This window comes from Anser brachyrhynchus (assembly GCF_964034855.1).
Source record: "Anser brachyrhynchus genome assembly, chromosome: Z".
Lineage (NCBI taxonomy): Eukaryota > Metazoa > Chordata > Aves > Anseriformes > Anatidae > Anser > Anser brachyrhynchus.
In genome coordinates, this window is record NC_137697.1 from 36388625 (window position 1) to 36401866 (window position 13242).

The 13242-nt window shown below is 39.8% G+C and overlaps 1 protein-coding gene across 2 annotated transcripts in view; it reads right to left on the bottom strand.

Moving 5' to 3' along the window:
• The window catches only part of LOC308185290 (transducin-like enhancer protein 4), a 97513-nt gene that overhangs the window by 2450 nt on the left and 81821 nt on the right, over positions 1–13242 (bottom strand). For both annotated transcript variants that reach the window (XM_080573207.1, XM_080573208.1), the window contains exons 9-19: positions 11873–11992; positions 11278–11331; positions 10464–10616; positions 9105–9237; positions 8606–8799; positions 8329–8405; positions 4532–4781; positions 3203–3450; positions 2072–2219; positions 1371–1521; positions 967–1043 (exon numbers count right to left, since the gene is read on the bottom strand). In XM_080573207.1, coding sequence (XP_080429333.1) covers positions 967–1043; positions 1371–1521; positions 2072–2219; positions 3203–3450; positions 4532–4781; positions 8329–8405; positions 8606–8799; positions 9105–9237; positions 10464–10616; positions 11278–11331; positions 11873–11992 — 1605 coding nt within the window. The remainder of the gene's footprint in view (positions 1–966; positions 1044–1370; positions 1522–2071; positions 2220–3202; positions 3451–4531; positions 4782–8328; positions 8406–8605; positions 8800–9104; positions 9238–10463; positions 10617–11277; positions 11332–11872; positions 11993–13242) is intronic.

Genomic DNA, 13242 nt, shown 5'->3' on the forward strand with positions numbered 1-13242 from the left:
ACATTTTACTTGCTGTTTTATTGCATGTTTCCTATATATATGTCTACATTTTCTTTTCTTCCTGTCACTACAAGAGCTAAATACTACCCAATCATGCTAAGTTCTTGCAAAGAAACCTCTGCTATGCTGCACAAGAAGTTTCTTTCTCTACCCCTCATTAAGAAAGCTGCACTAGGAATAATAGTTTTGAGTGAGATGGGCTCCTGAAAGGACAACTCAAGCTGCCTGTGGTAGGTCATTCCATAGCTGAATACTCTCCATTAAGAAAACCCAGATTTCTCTTGCCAAGGCAGACTGCTCTAACCTGAAAGGCAGAACCACAGCACGTATCAGTACAGGTGAGACCTGACCATTTAACCCTGAACACCAGCTACCTTAATTGAAAAAAAAATCCCAGCATAGAAGTACCTGTAGGTGAAAGAAGAGAAGGACATGCCCCAAATCCTGATTTTCTGTAATGGCACTGAAGTGTTGTTAAAATTGAGCACAGAGGGACTAAAAACTGCAGATAGGTTAAGACTCCCAGTTACACTTCACAGGATCCTTCCATGAGGGCACAGTCTTCAGCTCGTGAGTCTGCCTGTCCAATCTACTGACTTTATGCATTCCATCCAGGAAAAATATGTGTTGGATACAACTTCCACTAGTTTAGTTATATTACCTTCAGTGACTGTTAACCTAACATAACTTGGGTGCTATATTACAGCAATATGGACAAGAAGGTGAGAAAGAAAGGTATTAAAAACAACTTCAAAATAAATGGTTAATTTATTGTAAGAGACAAATTACTAAAACATTAGAAAGGACAAATGCTCATGTCTATTTAATTACAGACAGTCTTAAGGAAACATAGCAATTAGCCAAGAATTTCTGTTATAAACTCTTTGAGCTAATAACAGACTGTGGGATGTGCAGCTCTACTGCACTGTAATGTGAAGTGGAAAACAGCTTTTAGGAGATTATTACCTGGAATATACTGGCTCCATAAGGTGTTCTCCAGGCATTAAGAAGATTATCTTTTCCAGTGCTTACAAACCATTTGCCTGCAACAGATTGTTTAAATGTTATTGTTGCCTTTTGTTTTCAAGGAAGGCACCCCAAGAAACACAGTAGTCATAAAAACAATGCATTCACACATTAATGAAAAACCTATCCAAAGAACAGTCATTTTCATCTGGTTACACTAAGGTGTTTGATGACAACATAAGGAGTTCTCATAAAAAAACAGCCATACAGATTTTTTTTTTTATTTTAATACTTAAATTTAACATCTAATTTTTTAAATATCTCTACTTTCATCTAAGGGTGATCTTGAATGAATATCTCAGGAAGTAAGGAAGGAAAATACTGGCATGGAAATATTTGCTTACCACAGTGAGCAAATTTGAGTGACAGCACACAGCTCTCATGAAGATGCAGCTGATACTTGTCCGGCTTAGTAACATGCAGCACTTCAACATTACTGTTCTCCATTCCTACTGCCAACCATTCGCCGGTTGGACAATAGCCCAGTGAGAAGATCTGGAATGAGCACAGCACATGCTTCAGTTAGTAAGGAATGAGAACGAGATATTGAAAATCGACTTCTTGTGACACTGTTAACACTATGCGAAAACACACTTTGGTCTGCCACAATTTTAAAAACATGATAATCCAATTACTATAGTAATCAAGATAAATTAGTTCATGTAAACAAAGCTCAATTAAAACTGTAATAGCAAAGCACTGAATCAAGCTATAAAAGTTAATGTCCTAGCTTATCTGACAGCATTTTAAAATATTTTTGTAAAATATTTTTGAACAAGGATCTACAGAAATAGGAGCAGATTGCGTACAGGAACACTTTAATCTGGCAATTCTTTAATAAAAAGGATTCTCCACTGCTCTCATGGGAGAAGTACTAATCTGTCAAACAGTCATAATCCAGAAAGATGTTTAGCTGCCACATCAAAAAAAAAAAAAAGTGTGAGACTAAGTGAAAAATTCTTTGGAGTTCTCTATGTCTTTTTTTTTTTTTAAATAAAGGGCTTGACAGATTTTTCTTAACATGCCAAAGCTTCTAAGATTGAACCTGTGATGTGAAGTCATGTTGCTGTAGCTGTCTCCCTTCTCTGAGGTCCCAGGATCTGACTGTATTGTCCAAGCCTCCTGTCCATAGTTTGGTGCCATCATTAGAAATGTCAATACAGCTGGCTCCATCTGTGTGACCCTGAAATTGCCTGAAAACATCAGAAGAAGGTTCACACATTCTTGCATTGGAACGAGTGAGTTCTGATCATGTACTCAACATACCTCCTTTTTCTTTTAGTCTCTGACACACAGCCATTGAAGACAACAGAAAAGTATACGCTAGTGGAAATCCAGGATTAATCTAAACTCCAGGATGAACATGTGAGTTTTGTGATGAATTGATGAAGCAATCCATCAGACCAGACAGCTCAAGAAGCATGCTTTATGAGTTAGGTATTTTGGGGATCTTTGTTGCTGTGTGACACCCACCATTTGACTGGAAATACCACATACCCCTGAAAGAATGTAGCACGATTGTCAAAATCCATTTGCTTTAAGAAGAATCTGCAGGACATCAACAAAATGTTTTTTTTGTTGGTGGTGTTGGTTTTTGTTGTTGTTGTTTGTTTAAAAAGCTGCCCAGTTGAGAATATTAGATGGTGAAAGTCTGCCTTTACATGCAATACTGAAAGAGTACATGTAATAGTGTGTACACAGTGCGGTGCACAGAGAAGATCTGTATGACTGGCTCTTAGCTAACTGTACATTAGTGTTGAAGAGCAACCCATATTCCTAAGAAGCTGAGGTGTGCAATGCAGTAATTTACACACATTTGTGCCTGAAACATTTGCTGAAGCATTGATGAAAGAGATGGGAGTGTGAGCACAGAGTATGACACGGGAAGAAAGAAATCCATCTGTTCAAAGAACCTACAGCAGTGTCAACACCAGCTGATCTTAGGCAATTATAGTTATGGTGCTGTTTGGTAGGCCTGAATTTATGAAACTCGCAAAACTTACAAAATACTATATAGACTTCTGTTGAAGTACTACCATAGTTATTGCCTAGCAATGAAATACCAGGAGCAGCTACTCTGATACCATGAAAAAAAGAGTGTATTTATGCAGAAGAGCATGTAAGGCTATGTCTAATTAATTCTTCACAACCCGATGATCTGGTTCTGTCGACCTACCTTACCAAAGTCTGGTTATGCAGATCCCACACTGCAATGTTCCCATCGCTACAGCAGGAGAAGCAGACCTTGGAATCAGGGCTGATCGCTAGGGCATAGCAAGCTGGAGCAGAAGATGTCAGCTCTGCTTTAATGCGTGGAGTTGGAGCTGCCAGGTCCCAAATGGATAACGTGCTGGCTTCCCCACCAACAATCAGGGTGCGGCCGTCAGGGAGCAATCTGCAGGAACGGATGTAGTTATCTCTGTTCTGTGGAGACAGAAGCCATCAAGAGATTACTCATGAGGAAAGGAAAACAGCATTAACATGAGAGCAGAAATCCATAAAAGTATTGTATTCCCTCCTGGTTTTAATGAGCCATTTATACTTATGACAATGATAAAGTATATTAATGCCAGAAAATTACATGACATTAGGGAAGTACTTAAACTTGATCTACAAAATTCAGTAGTGAGAGATATTTAATCTTAATTAGCATCAGAATGCAAAGACCTGAACCCAACCCCAAACAATTCAAGATAGCTGTATTCGACAGCTTGTGTAAAAAGTTACATTTTCATACGCTGTTTATTTCAGCACATTAACCTCTCGGCATGGGGGAGTACCAAATTCACTGCACACCCCCCCGCTCTGCTCCAGTGAGACTTGCTGCCACCATCTCGGAGTTGTCAGAGAAAAATATTTGGGCAATTTTCTTCATTTGTGTAGCAATTTGTGTAGCAATTCATTATATGTCTAGATGTGCTGCACAGTTCTCGTTTTACTGCCTCTGTAACAAGAAGCAACATCTTACCAAGAACTGGTAAATGACACGAGAAAAGCTGCTAACAATGGTTCATCTTGTTAGCACATTCAAATAATTTGTGAATAACACTCAGGGATATTTTTAATTGTCACATTAAGACAGGGCGATGCATTCACACACATACACAGACACAAAATACGTGACAATCTTCAAATATTCTCTGAGAATACAGCTGCAAGACAGCAATTTATAGCATTATAGGATATCAAGCTTTAACATTACCAACAAACGTCAAAGTTTATAAACAATATTGGGTGTGCTGTCTTTGATCTTTCCCCCTGTGAATACAATTTTAGGATATTAAAAATGTTTTGATTCACTGGGGGCGAAAAAGACACAAGTACTACAAGGAATATACTTTAAACTCCATTCTAAAAGAAACAACAAAATTACAAATGAAATACCAAGCTCTGATACCAATGACAACACCCAAATAGCCACTGTCTTTTGTACCTTACCAGTAGCATTTCAACCTTAACACAAACTGCCATTTTCTTCCACTGTCACATGCCACCGTTCACCTACCAGGCAGTCCAGCTGAGAAACAGGGCTCTTGTTCCCAGGGTGGCTGATGTCCCAGACTTTAACGCAGCCCTTGCCACCCGTGTACACGTGTCTTGTGGGGTTGCTGATGGTAACTGCACACACAACTTCCCCGTGATTCAGAGTGTTGATCTGGCGGGCATGGCGAGGGATTCCTGGACCGATGAGGGCGTCAGGAGGGAAAGGAACAGGCTGCATCTGACCATCTGCACTTACATGAAATGAGTAGGCTCTAAGGGGAAAAAAAAAAAAAAAGATAGGGGTAAGATTGAAGAAGTTTTTCTTCAAGCCTGTTTAAGAAAACAGATTTATAGACGTGTTTCCAATGCAGGCATTCATCAGATTGTTTGCTTAGTTCCTCTTGCGATTTTTTCAGTGATGTAAAGAAGAAATCCTTTAGATATTTATTTACAGTATGGATCTCAAAACATACACTTTTAATGGGGCAAGCCAAGGACCATCTACCAATCAAATGAGCTTTCACAACTCATGCAATGACAGTTTCTGGCAACGCGTGGGGAGGCCACTGCCTGCAGAGATGTGAAGGAAGGACAGGTCAAGGCCTACTGGCAGACAGAAATAGCTAGCCTGTTGCTGCAGAGCGCTGGGGCTAGCTGACTGCCAGCGGACATTTGGTTGTTCCCTTACTGACTCCAACATGTGGACTTCAGCTGGACTGCTGCCGAGCTGTGCCGAACACACCACGGATCTCACGCAGCTCAAGTGAAATTGCCAAGCACTATGTGTAAGGGTGCAGTGAAACCACCACCACACCAAGGAGTTAAGCCCTCAGGCATGCTTGCTGACATCTGACATGACAGACCAGCAAAAATACATTGGGATGTTCTTCCTTCTTTTGAGCTTACTTTCTTTTTCCCTTTTTATTTATTTTATTTTTTTGTGGAACTGACACAACAACTACAAATCCCAATTTCTCTTGCCAGAATCAGGACTCTCACTGAGAAAGAATGTGTTGTGTGACTGCCAGCTATGCCACCTGTGAATAACCTATCAACAGCTTCATCTCAAAATATTTTCCAAGGAGAACAGTTAGGTTGTGAAACTGTCTTGTTCTCAGATGCTCCCTGACACATCACATCTATTACAAGAGCACAAACTTAAGAGGATTCACCTAAACACACCAAGTATGCTTAACAGAAAGCTTTAATTTCCTTAGACCTAAAACGTCACAGAAATACAGATGAAAAAAAAAAAATTGTCACAATGGTGAGAATGAGAAGAGCTCACAAAAAAAAAATTATGATACTACTTAGAAAGCTCATTTCCTTAATTGTTGCTTGAAAGTCGTTGAAGAAGGCAGGCTTCAGAATTCAACTACTGAATTTGTTATTTAAGATTCATAGTGCATTAACATCTGAACAATAATTTTCAGCAGGATAAATTGCAACTGCATTTTCACCTTTCTGCCCAATTCCCAGAGCTTTACATACTCTTCTCATCCTGCCCTCTGTTTCTTGTTCTGGCAGGTCTGAGTGACAGATCATATCATCATTCTCCATTTTTTGACATTAAACACATTCAGGAAAGGGTAGGACAGATTTCTGTGGTTGTCAGAAGCAGCAAACTGCCAATATAAGTAGAATCTTGGGTTCAATTATCACCACAGAAATCTGAAATATCTTCCCCATTATCTCCTTAATTCCTGTTTGCTGCAGTAAGGTACTGAAAAAAGAAGCTAAAATCTCTAACAAAACAAGTGGAACTTCATTATCATCTTTTCTGATTTCTGCCTAAAGTTTCAGTCACTCTGTAGAGTCACAATGAACACTTTGTATATTATTTTCATCAGTCAAAGAGATTTTTGCCAGGCTTATGAAGTACGTAGGGAACAAATTTGAACAACTGCAGAAATAAAGCCTAGTTCTGGAGCGATCAGTGACTACAGTATTCTCATTCTAACCATTATTCCCACCAGCATATGTGATTAAACTGTTGCTTTGTTGTGTAACACTGAAAACTCACACTGCATGTTGCTTATTTGAAGTACTCTAATAACCCACAAAATATCTGACACTACAAACACCCAGTGAGCACTTTTTTCTTCTGTCCAGATTAGCTATCTTTTCTATTTATATATTGTACTATCCTCAGTTCTCTGAGGTATGTCCAAAGTGGAAAGAGAATTATTAGTAGCCAGACCCCTGATGAGCCACACGCTACCAGCTGCATTTCAACTAATACTCAACAGTGCAGAGTTACACAACTTTTGCGTTAAGGGCCAAGAAAGAGTAAATGAGAAAGCAACAATCCCAAATGGTAGCTTTGAAAAATAATGTACCTAACAACGAATTAAAAAGAATGCAATCATGCTAAAGGAATCACAGATTTCAAAGGTTTCAGAACCAAAGGCTGACAAATATTGAAATGCAACTGTCATTTCAAACTGTCATCAATATGCCAATGACATTCAAAATCCTTTGAGATGTAACAGAACTTGAACTGGTTTGAACAGTTTGCTACATGAGCAGGAAGGTCTGCACAGTTCACATTTCTCAGAGCACAGCAAACAAACCCTAGCAGAGCTGGTCACCTTTCTTGGATCCGGCTCCACCAAGGATGAACCTGAACAGTGCAAACATCTGAACGTTACATCAGGAAATTTCTAAGTGCCCACCGTATGTGTAGAATCAAAGTCTGCACCCTGCAGAATTTGTAATGCAAAGAGCTGAGCTGGTGGCTGCTGCACACTGCTTCCAAACCCACCTTACGCAACAGCCTATCAGAGTAGATCAACTGGCAGAAAGTCAACCGAGGCGAACAGCAGTGTGTGCAGTCTGAGAGTTGGATATAGTTTATGATTCCTGTGATATGTTTGTACAAGAGGAGTTACAGGCACTAGGACTGATCACTTCTCCCATGATAGGTTACTAATCCTGCACGTCCACAAGCTCAGTGGGAGGTAAATATGCATTCACTCACATGCAGGTGCGTGACTATCTCCCATCCACTCCCCCACAAACATGTTCATACGCGAGACAGAGAGAGGAGGAATGGCACAAACCACATCCCCTGCCCTTCCACCTCTGCAGTATTAGCCAGCCACAATTTCCCATGAGTGTCACATAGGAACTGGAGGACCGTCACATAAAATCTGAATCAATATCGTTTGCATTGCTGTTTCATTTTTTCCCCTCTCTAACTCAAGAGGGATGTGAGCACAGAGTTCTTCATATCTGTGTAATTCTTTTTCTGAGGCTCACAACAAGAGATGCCTGGTAGAGCAGGTCACCTTTTACAGGCAGTTCCATCAAGGATGAATTTGAACATTACGATACAATAATTCCTTCCAGTATTTTCAATCAAATAAAACATCTCAGTGTTCCTTTCTCTGCACACTGCTGTCTATAGCAGCTGGTAAGTTTGCAAGTAATTGCAAGGCTTTTGTGAACAAAGAAATCATTTTTTAAACTGAGAAGCAGAGTACAGTGGAGAAGGAAAGCTGAGATCCCATTCCATTTTGCATTTCTATATCAGACTAACCAGTCAGACTCAGCATGTAGTACCTCGAAGCTCAGCTCCTTTTCCCATTTATTTCTGTCTCCTCTATACCACCCAATACTTGCCCGCTGCTGTTAGTTCTTGAAACAAATTTACACATGCAACTTTAAGATTAAACAGAGTTTCTCCTTCCTTTGTCAAACAGCTGTATTTATTTCTATTCACACAATAATTTTCAGTAGCTAAGGGGAATTCCAACCAGCAAGGGAACATAACTTCAGCAGATGAATAATTTGTGATGTTGAATGTCTGATACTCACGGTTTTCCTCCTGGGATGCCTGTGAGATTGGGAGGGATGCCTGGGACTCGCATGTGATGATGTGGATCAAAACCAACCTATAGGTTTCCCAAGCAAAACAAAAAGGTATATTAAAGATGGAGATAGGCAAGAGAAGACTGTTTAATTCACTTTCTCCATAGCATACTTCCCAAATTACAAAGAGACTGAACTAGATATAACCCCACAGGTCTTACTTTGATACGAAATTTGATATGAATTACTTTCAACACCAACTGCACTAGCAGCAAACACTTACCACTGGAGATCTCCCATAAGCTGCTGCCGCTGCAGCTGCTGCAGCTGCTGCACTCATCTGAGGGGAAATATTGTGCAGACCAGCGTAGGCAGCTCCAGGGCTGGTCAGCTCCCCATTCATTCCAGCATGCGGAACGATGCCAAACGGAGTTGGATAGGGACATGGCACTGCCATAGGTGTCCTTAAACCTGAAGCTATTGAAGGAAAAAAAGAGAGAAATCACACAGCCACCCCAGACCCATTAAATGAAATGTGAGTTTCCTAAACCACTAAACTGTATTTATATATATATATATACACACATATAATATTATACATATATAAAAACAAGCATATATACATATATACATATGTAAAACATATATATGTAAGTTTTAAAGTGCTGAAGAACCAGTTCAGCATCCAATTTAAGCAGTCATAACATACTGACTTTGCCACTGTACGTGGAAAGGAAATGAATGGCAGCAGTTTCACATTGCTGAGACAGACTGGCACTCACCTAGTGGGTCCACACCCGGGGGCTTGCCTGGCACAGGCCTCAGTCCGGGAGTGGAGTTGCTGCCTGGAGTTGGCGCATCAGTCCGTGGAGTTGGGGTATTTGATTTAGATACAGGAGTGGTAGATTTCTCATTCTAATTACCAAAAAAGAAAAGGAAAAACAGTTTGTTCTTTATGTTAGCTTTTTGAGTACTGGCTGAAAAAAGAGTGGAAGACAACAAGAACATGCACGATCAATGAAATCTAGCTTTTGGGTTCGGGCTTCAAAAGTCACTGGCAATGAAGAGAAGCTACAGAGACAATGAAGAAGACAGAATGGCTTTGCAAATTAACTATAGCCTTCACAGCTTTCCTTGCCTGGGGCATCCATGTGATTCAGAATGAGGTCAATGACTGAAGATCATTGCCATCTGGCAATTATATTGGCAGCACGTGATCTACGGTGGTGGTCTCAGTCTGCTTGTGGTGGACATGCTCATGTTATGAGCTTCCGTGAGGGTCCACCTCCCAGCAGACAAGAAGAGCAGAAAAAACATACAACTGACCAACAACTCACACCCAGATCTGGGGCTGGTAACATAGCATGGAGACAGTGATGAGTATTAAGTCAGGAACTGTGCAGTGCTGCTCTTGTGACAAGCTTGTTCATCAGACTCCCAAGCCTGAACATGTCATTCCATCACCTTTCCTGAGCACTACTTTCACTTTAAGCTTTTTTATTTATTTTATTTCTTTAAATAATCATGTACCCTGACCTGTGAAGAACGGAGATGGGAGTTACTGTGCAGCTCAGAAATGTGATTAAATGTGGTCACAAACAGGAAAGGAAAGAACACCCCCAACTTGCTGGCAGCTCTTTTTTTGCCTTGTGATTTGTGATGCAAGTCAAGGAAGGCTCTTGTAAATGACAGATTACTTTTTAGATAGAAAATAAAAATTATTGTTGTTGTATATGGCCTGGTAATTCAAACAAAGCTAACAACCAAATCACATCCAAGCAGGAACTGAATTTGCTATAAACCACAGTGCACGAAAACAGCTCAAGGAACCCCTGTGTACTCTTATTTATTCTTAGAATGACAGTTTTTCATATGGGGGAGGAGAAAAACATCTCTCAGCACAGCACATCTATCATCTACCCACACCACCAATGAAAATAACCTCTTCCTATACCAAAAAAAAGGCCGTGGACTTTCTGCTTACTGTTTTATAGAATTTACTTAAAAATTTTTTTTTGAAATTAATGTTTCATGATGATTTACTGATAGTTGTGGAAATCCAAACGGTTTCTAGATAGAAAGCTGGTAAGCATCTGTTTCAGCTTATTATCATAGGTTTTGGAGACTTCAGAAGCACTTACAAGGCTAAGTTCTTTGGATTTGGAGGAAGGAGTACTGCTGGAGGATGCAATTGACGCCGGACTAATTGGTGCATCTTTCTTCAGCAGTCGAGTCTTGTCCAAGCCATTCTCTCGTGGAGAGTGTGCTGGGCTCCCCCGGGGAGAGGAAGGATCCTAAACATCAGCAATGTGGATTAGCATAAAAACTTCATACTACCCACTAGTGCTTGTCTTGAGCAATTCACACTTTGGAGTGAAGTTCTGTCATAAAGTGTGACATCTTCCTTCAGTCCTTAAGCAATTTAGTTGGCAAAAATGTAAAGTCAATATCAATAATGAAATATTTTTAAAGCCTTAAAATTTGTTGCCATTAAACATGAAAAACTGTTTAAAATCTATGGATACTGAAAAATATTTCAAACCTATGGATATTGAAATAGGCAAATAAATCTATTTTGTTCAGTTGACAGACTGGAAAGGTTTAAGGCACTTGGCAGACCTGATAAAGTTTGCAAAAGAAGTCAGGGCCAGAGTGAGAGAAAACACAGATACCATTACAAGCTGCATCCTATCTGCTGGGCTGGGCTGGCTTCAAAAATCTCAAGTAGACTTTTGGTGTGAACAAGAAACAAAAAGGTCCTTTGTAGAAATAAGTATTACAGATTTGATTTGCATTCTAAAGAAAGACCTGACTGGACTTCCTTACACATTTCATGCCCTCTTATGAAGGCAAAGGCTGTAATCTTATTCATACCCAATACACCCAGAAATCGTTGAAGACATGACCAACCCCACCACTGCTAGTGTAAGGTATAAAAAACACAATTCTGCATACCTCATTGGAAACGTCAACTACCAAGTTATCATCACTCTTTTCACCATCACTGTCCTGCAATGACAGATCACAGTGTGTAAAAATATATATTCAATATCCTGAAGTTTCTTAAGTACAAAGAAAAAAATAAGCCAATGAAATGCAAAGCTGCTCACAACTATGTAATATTTCCTTTACTTTAATCAAGCTTTATGCAGTAAAAAAAATGCTGTAATATTTAGGTGCTTCTCCTTAACAGGTTCTCACAGCTACAGCATTCTTCCCAGTTTTCAGAACAGTGAATGAGGCCCGAGGATGAAAATCTTCACTCAGAGTTGCACTGTACTTTGGAGCCAAACTATATTCCAGATTTATCAAGTTCCAGCCTAACTAATGCTCCATCCTCGTCCCCTGCCTTCGAAGTGCTCTGTATCTGTATTATCAAAAATACTATTAATCATACACACCCAAACCTTCTACCTATCACAGATGCACACAGTAAGAACACAGTAAAAACCTGACCATCAATTTTAAAATTAGTTATGCAGTAGGAAATTGGTGAAATTACTGAGGAACACTTAAGTTTAACAGTGCACAACATAAATGTTTTACTCACATAACGAGCTGCTATTTCCTTCTCTTCTGTTTTCTGTTTTTTACTCTCTGAAGAGTAATCTGTCGAATTTCTGTGCTTTTCCGCTGTTCTGAAACTGGCTGAGGGAGATACAGAAGAGCTCTGCAGTTAGGAAAGAGATGGAGAAAACACATCAGATGCTCATTCCAAACAGGGGTTTATTTGTCACATTCCCTCAATACAACTTAAGCCAATGAGGTGATTTAGAGCTGCTCTTATGGACAGCACTTTGGGTTTTAATCACTGATAGCTACCCAGCAAGTTTCTTGTGTTAAAAGTGCACTGCGTTGCAAGAGATACATATAAAGGAGAACAATTTACATCACTGAATAGTTGATATCTGTGGTGTCAACAGGATGAATGTAGAGCTACTTTGGACCATTTTAAGAATACTGTACATTGGCCTGGTCTTGCCTTGTTTCCTGTACAAATATGCAGGGTTAAATCAATACTGACCTCCAAGAAGAGGGGTGTGTATGCATGCATGCAGGAATCAAAACAAAAAGAACAAAAATCAAAACAAGAAAAAAGATGACTCAAGGTAAGTCAGACCTCAGCAAACATTTGAATGAAGATTTCTAGCAAAGAACGAAGCAATCTTCTGAATGAACAATCTTGCAACTGGAAAGAATAGGGGAAAACTCCTAAACTGATTTTAATCCGTCTCCTTTTACAACTACCAGGTGTGCCTGCAGTAGACAGGAACACAACACAGTGTCTCAGGGAGTCTTGTCATTCTGCGGCCCTCACTTAGCAATGATGGTTGCAAGGCATATTTATGGGACAGGAGAGAAAGGAAGGTAATTTGTACTTTATGCACTGTCATCCAGCAATTCTGCTCTACTCCTTTAAACAGGAAAGGTGACATTTATCAAGTCCTACCATATTTCCAGAGCTTGGTAGAACCTGTATCTTGGTATACAAACAAGGAAGTAATGAAAGATGCAAAGTTCCCTCTGGGATTGATTTTAGCAGCAGCAGCAGCTTTTGGCCCTAGTTCAAGAAAGCATTTAACCGTACGCTAAATTTTATCTCACACTGAAGTCAATGGTTGAACGTACATAAGTAAGGATGTGTTCAGGCACTTTGCAGAATTGGAACTGACAGGAATGAAGATGAAAGTAATCCTCAGTCGAAACCCTGCTGACTGTTTCCATCTCTCTATCCTCCTTATATAAAGGATTCAGTGGAACAACAACTAATGAAGTCCTTACTACTGGATTTTAGACACTCCTGTTCATCCAGAAACTCTCGTCTGGGGGTTCTTCTTCCACATGCTATGACCAGTTGTTGTTCCTCATAAAACTGTAGGATATAGCACTCTGGTTTTGGGGTTCTAAAGGAACAACTCC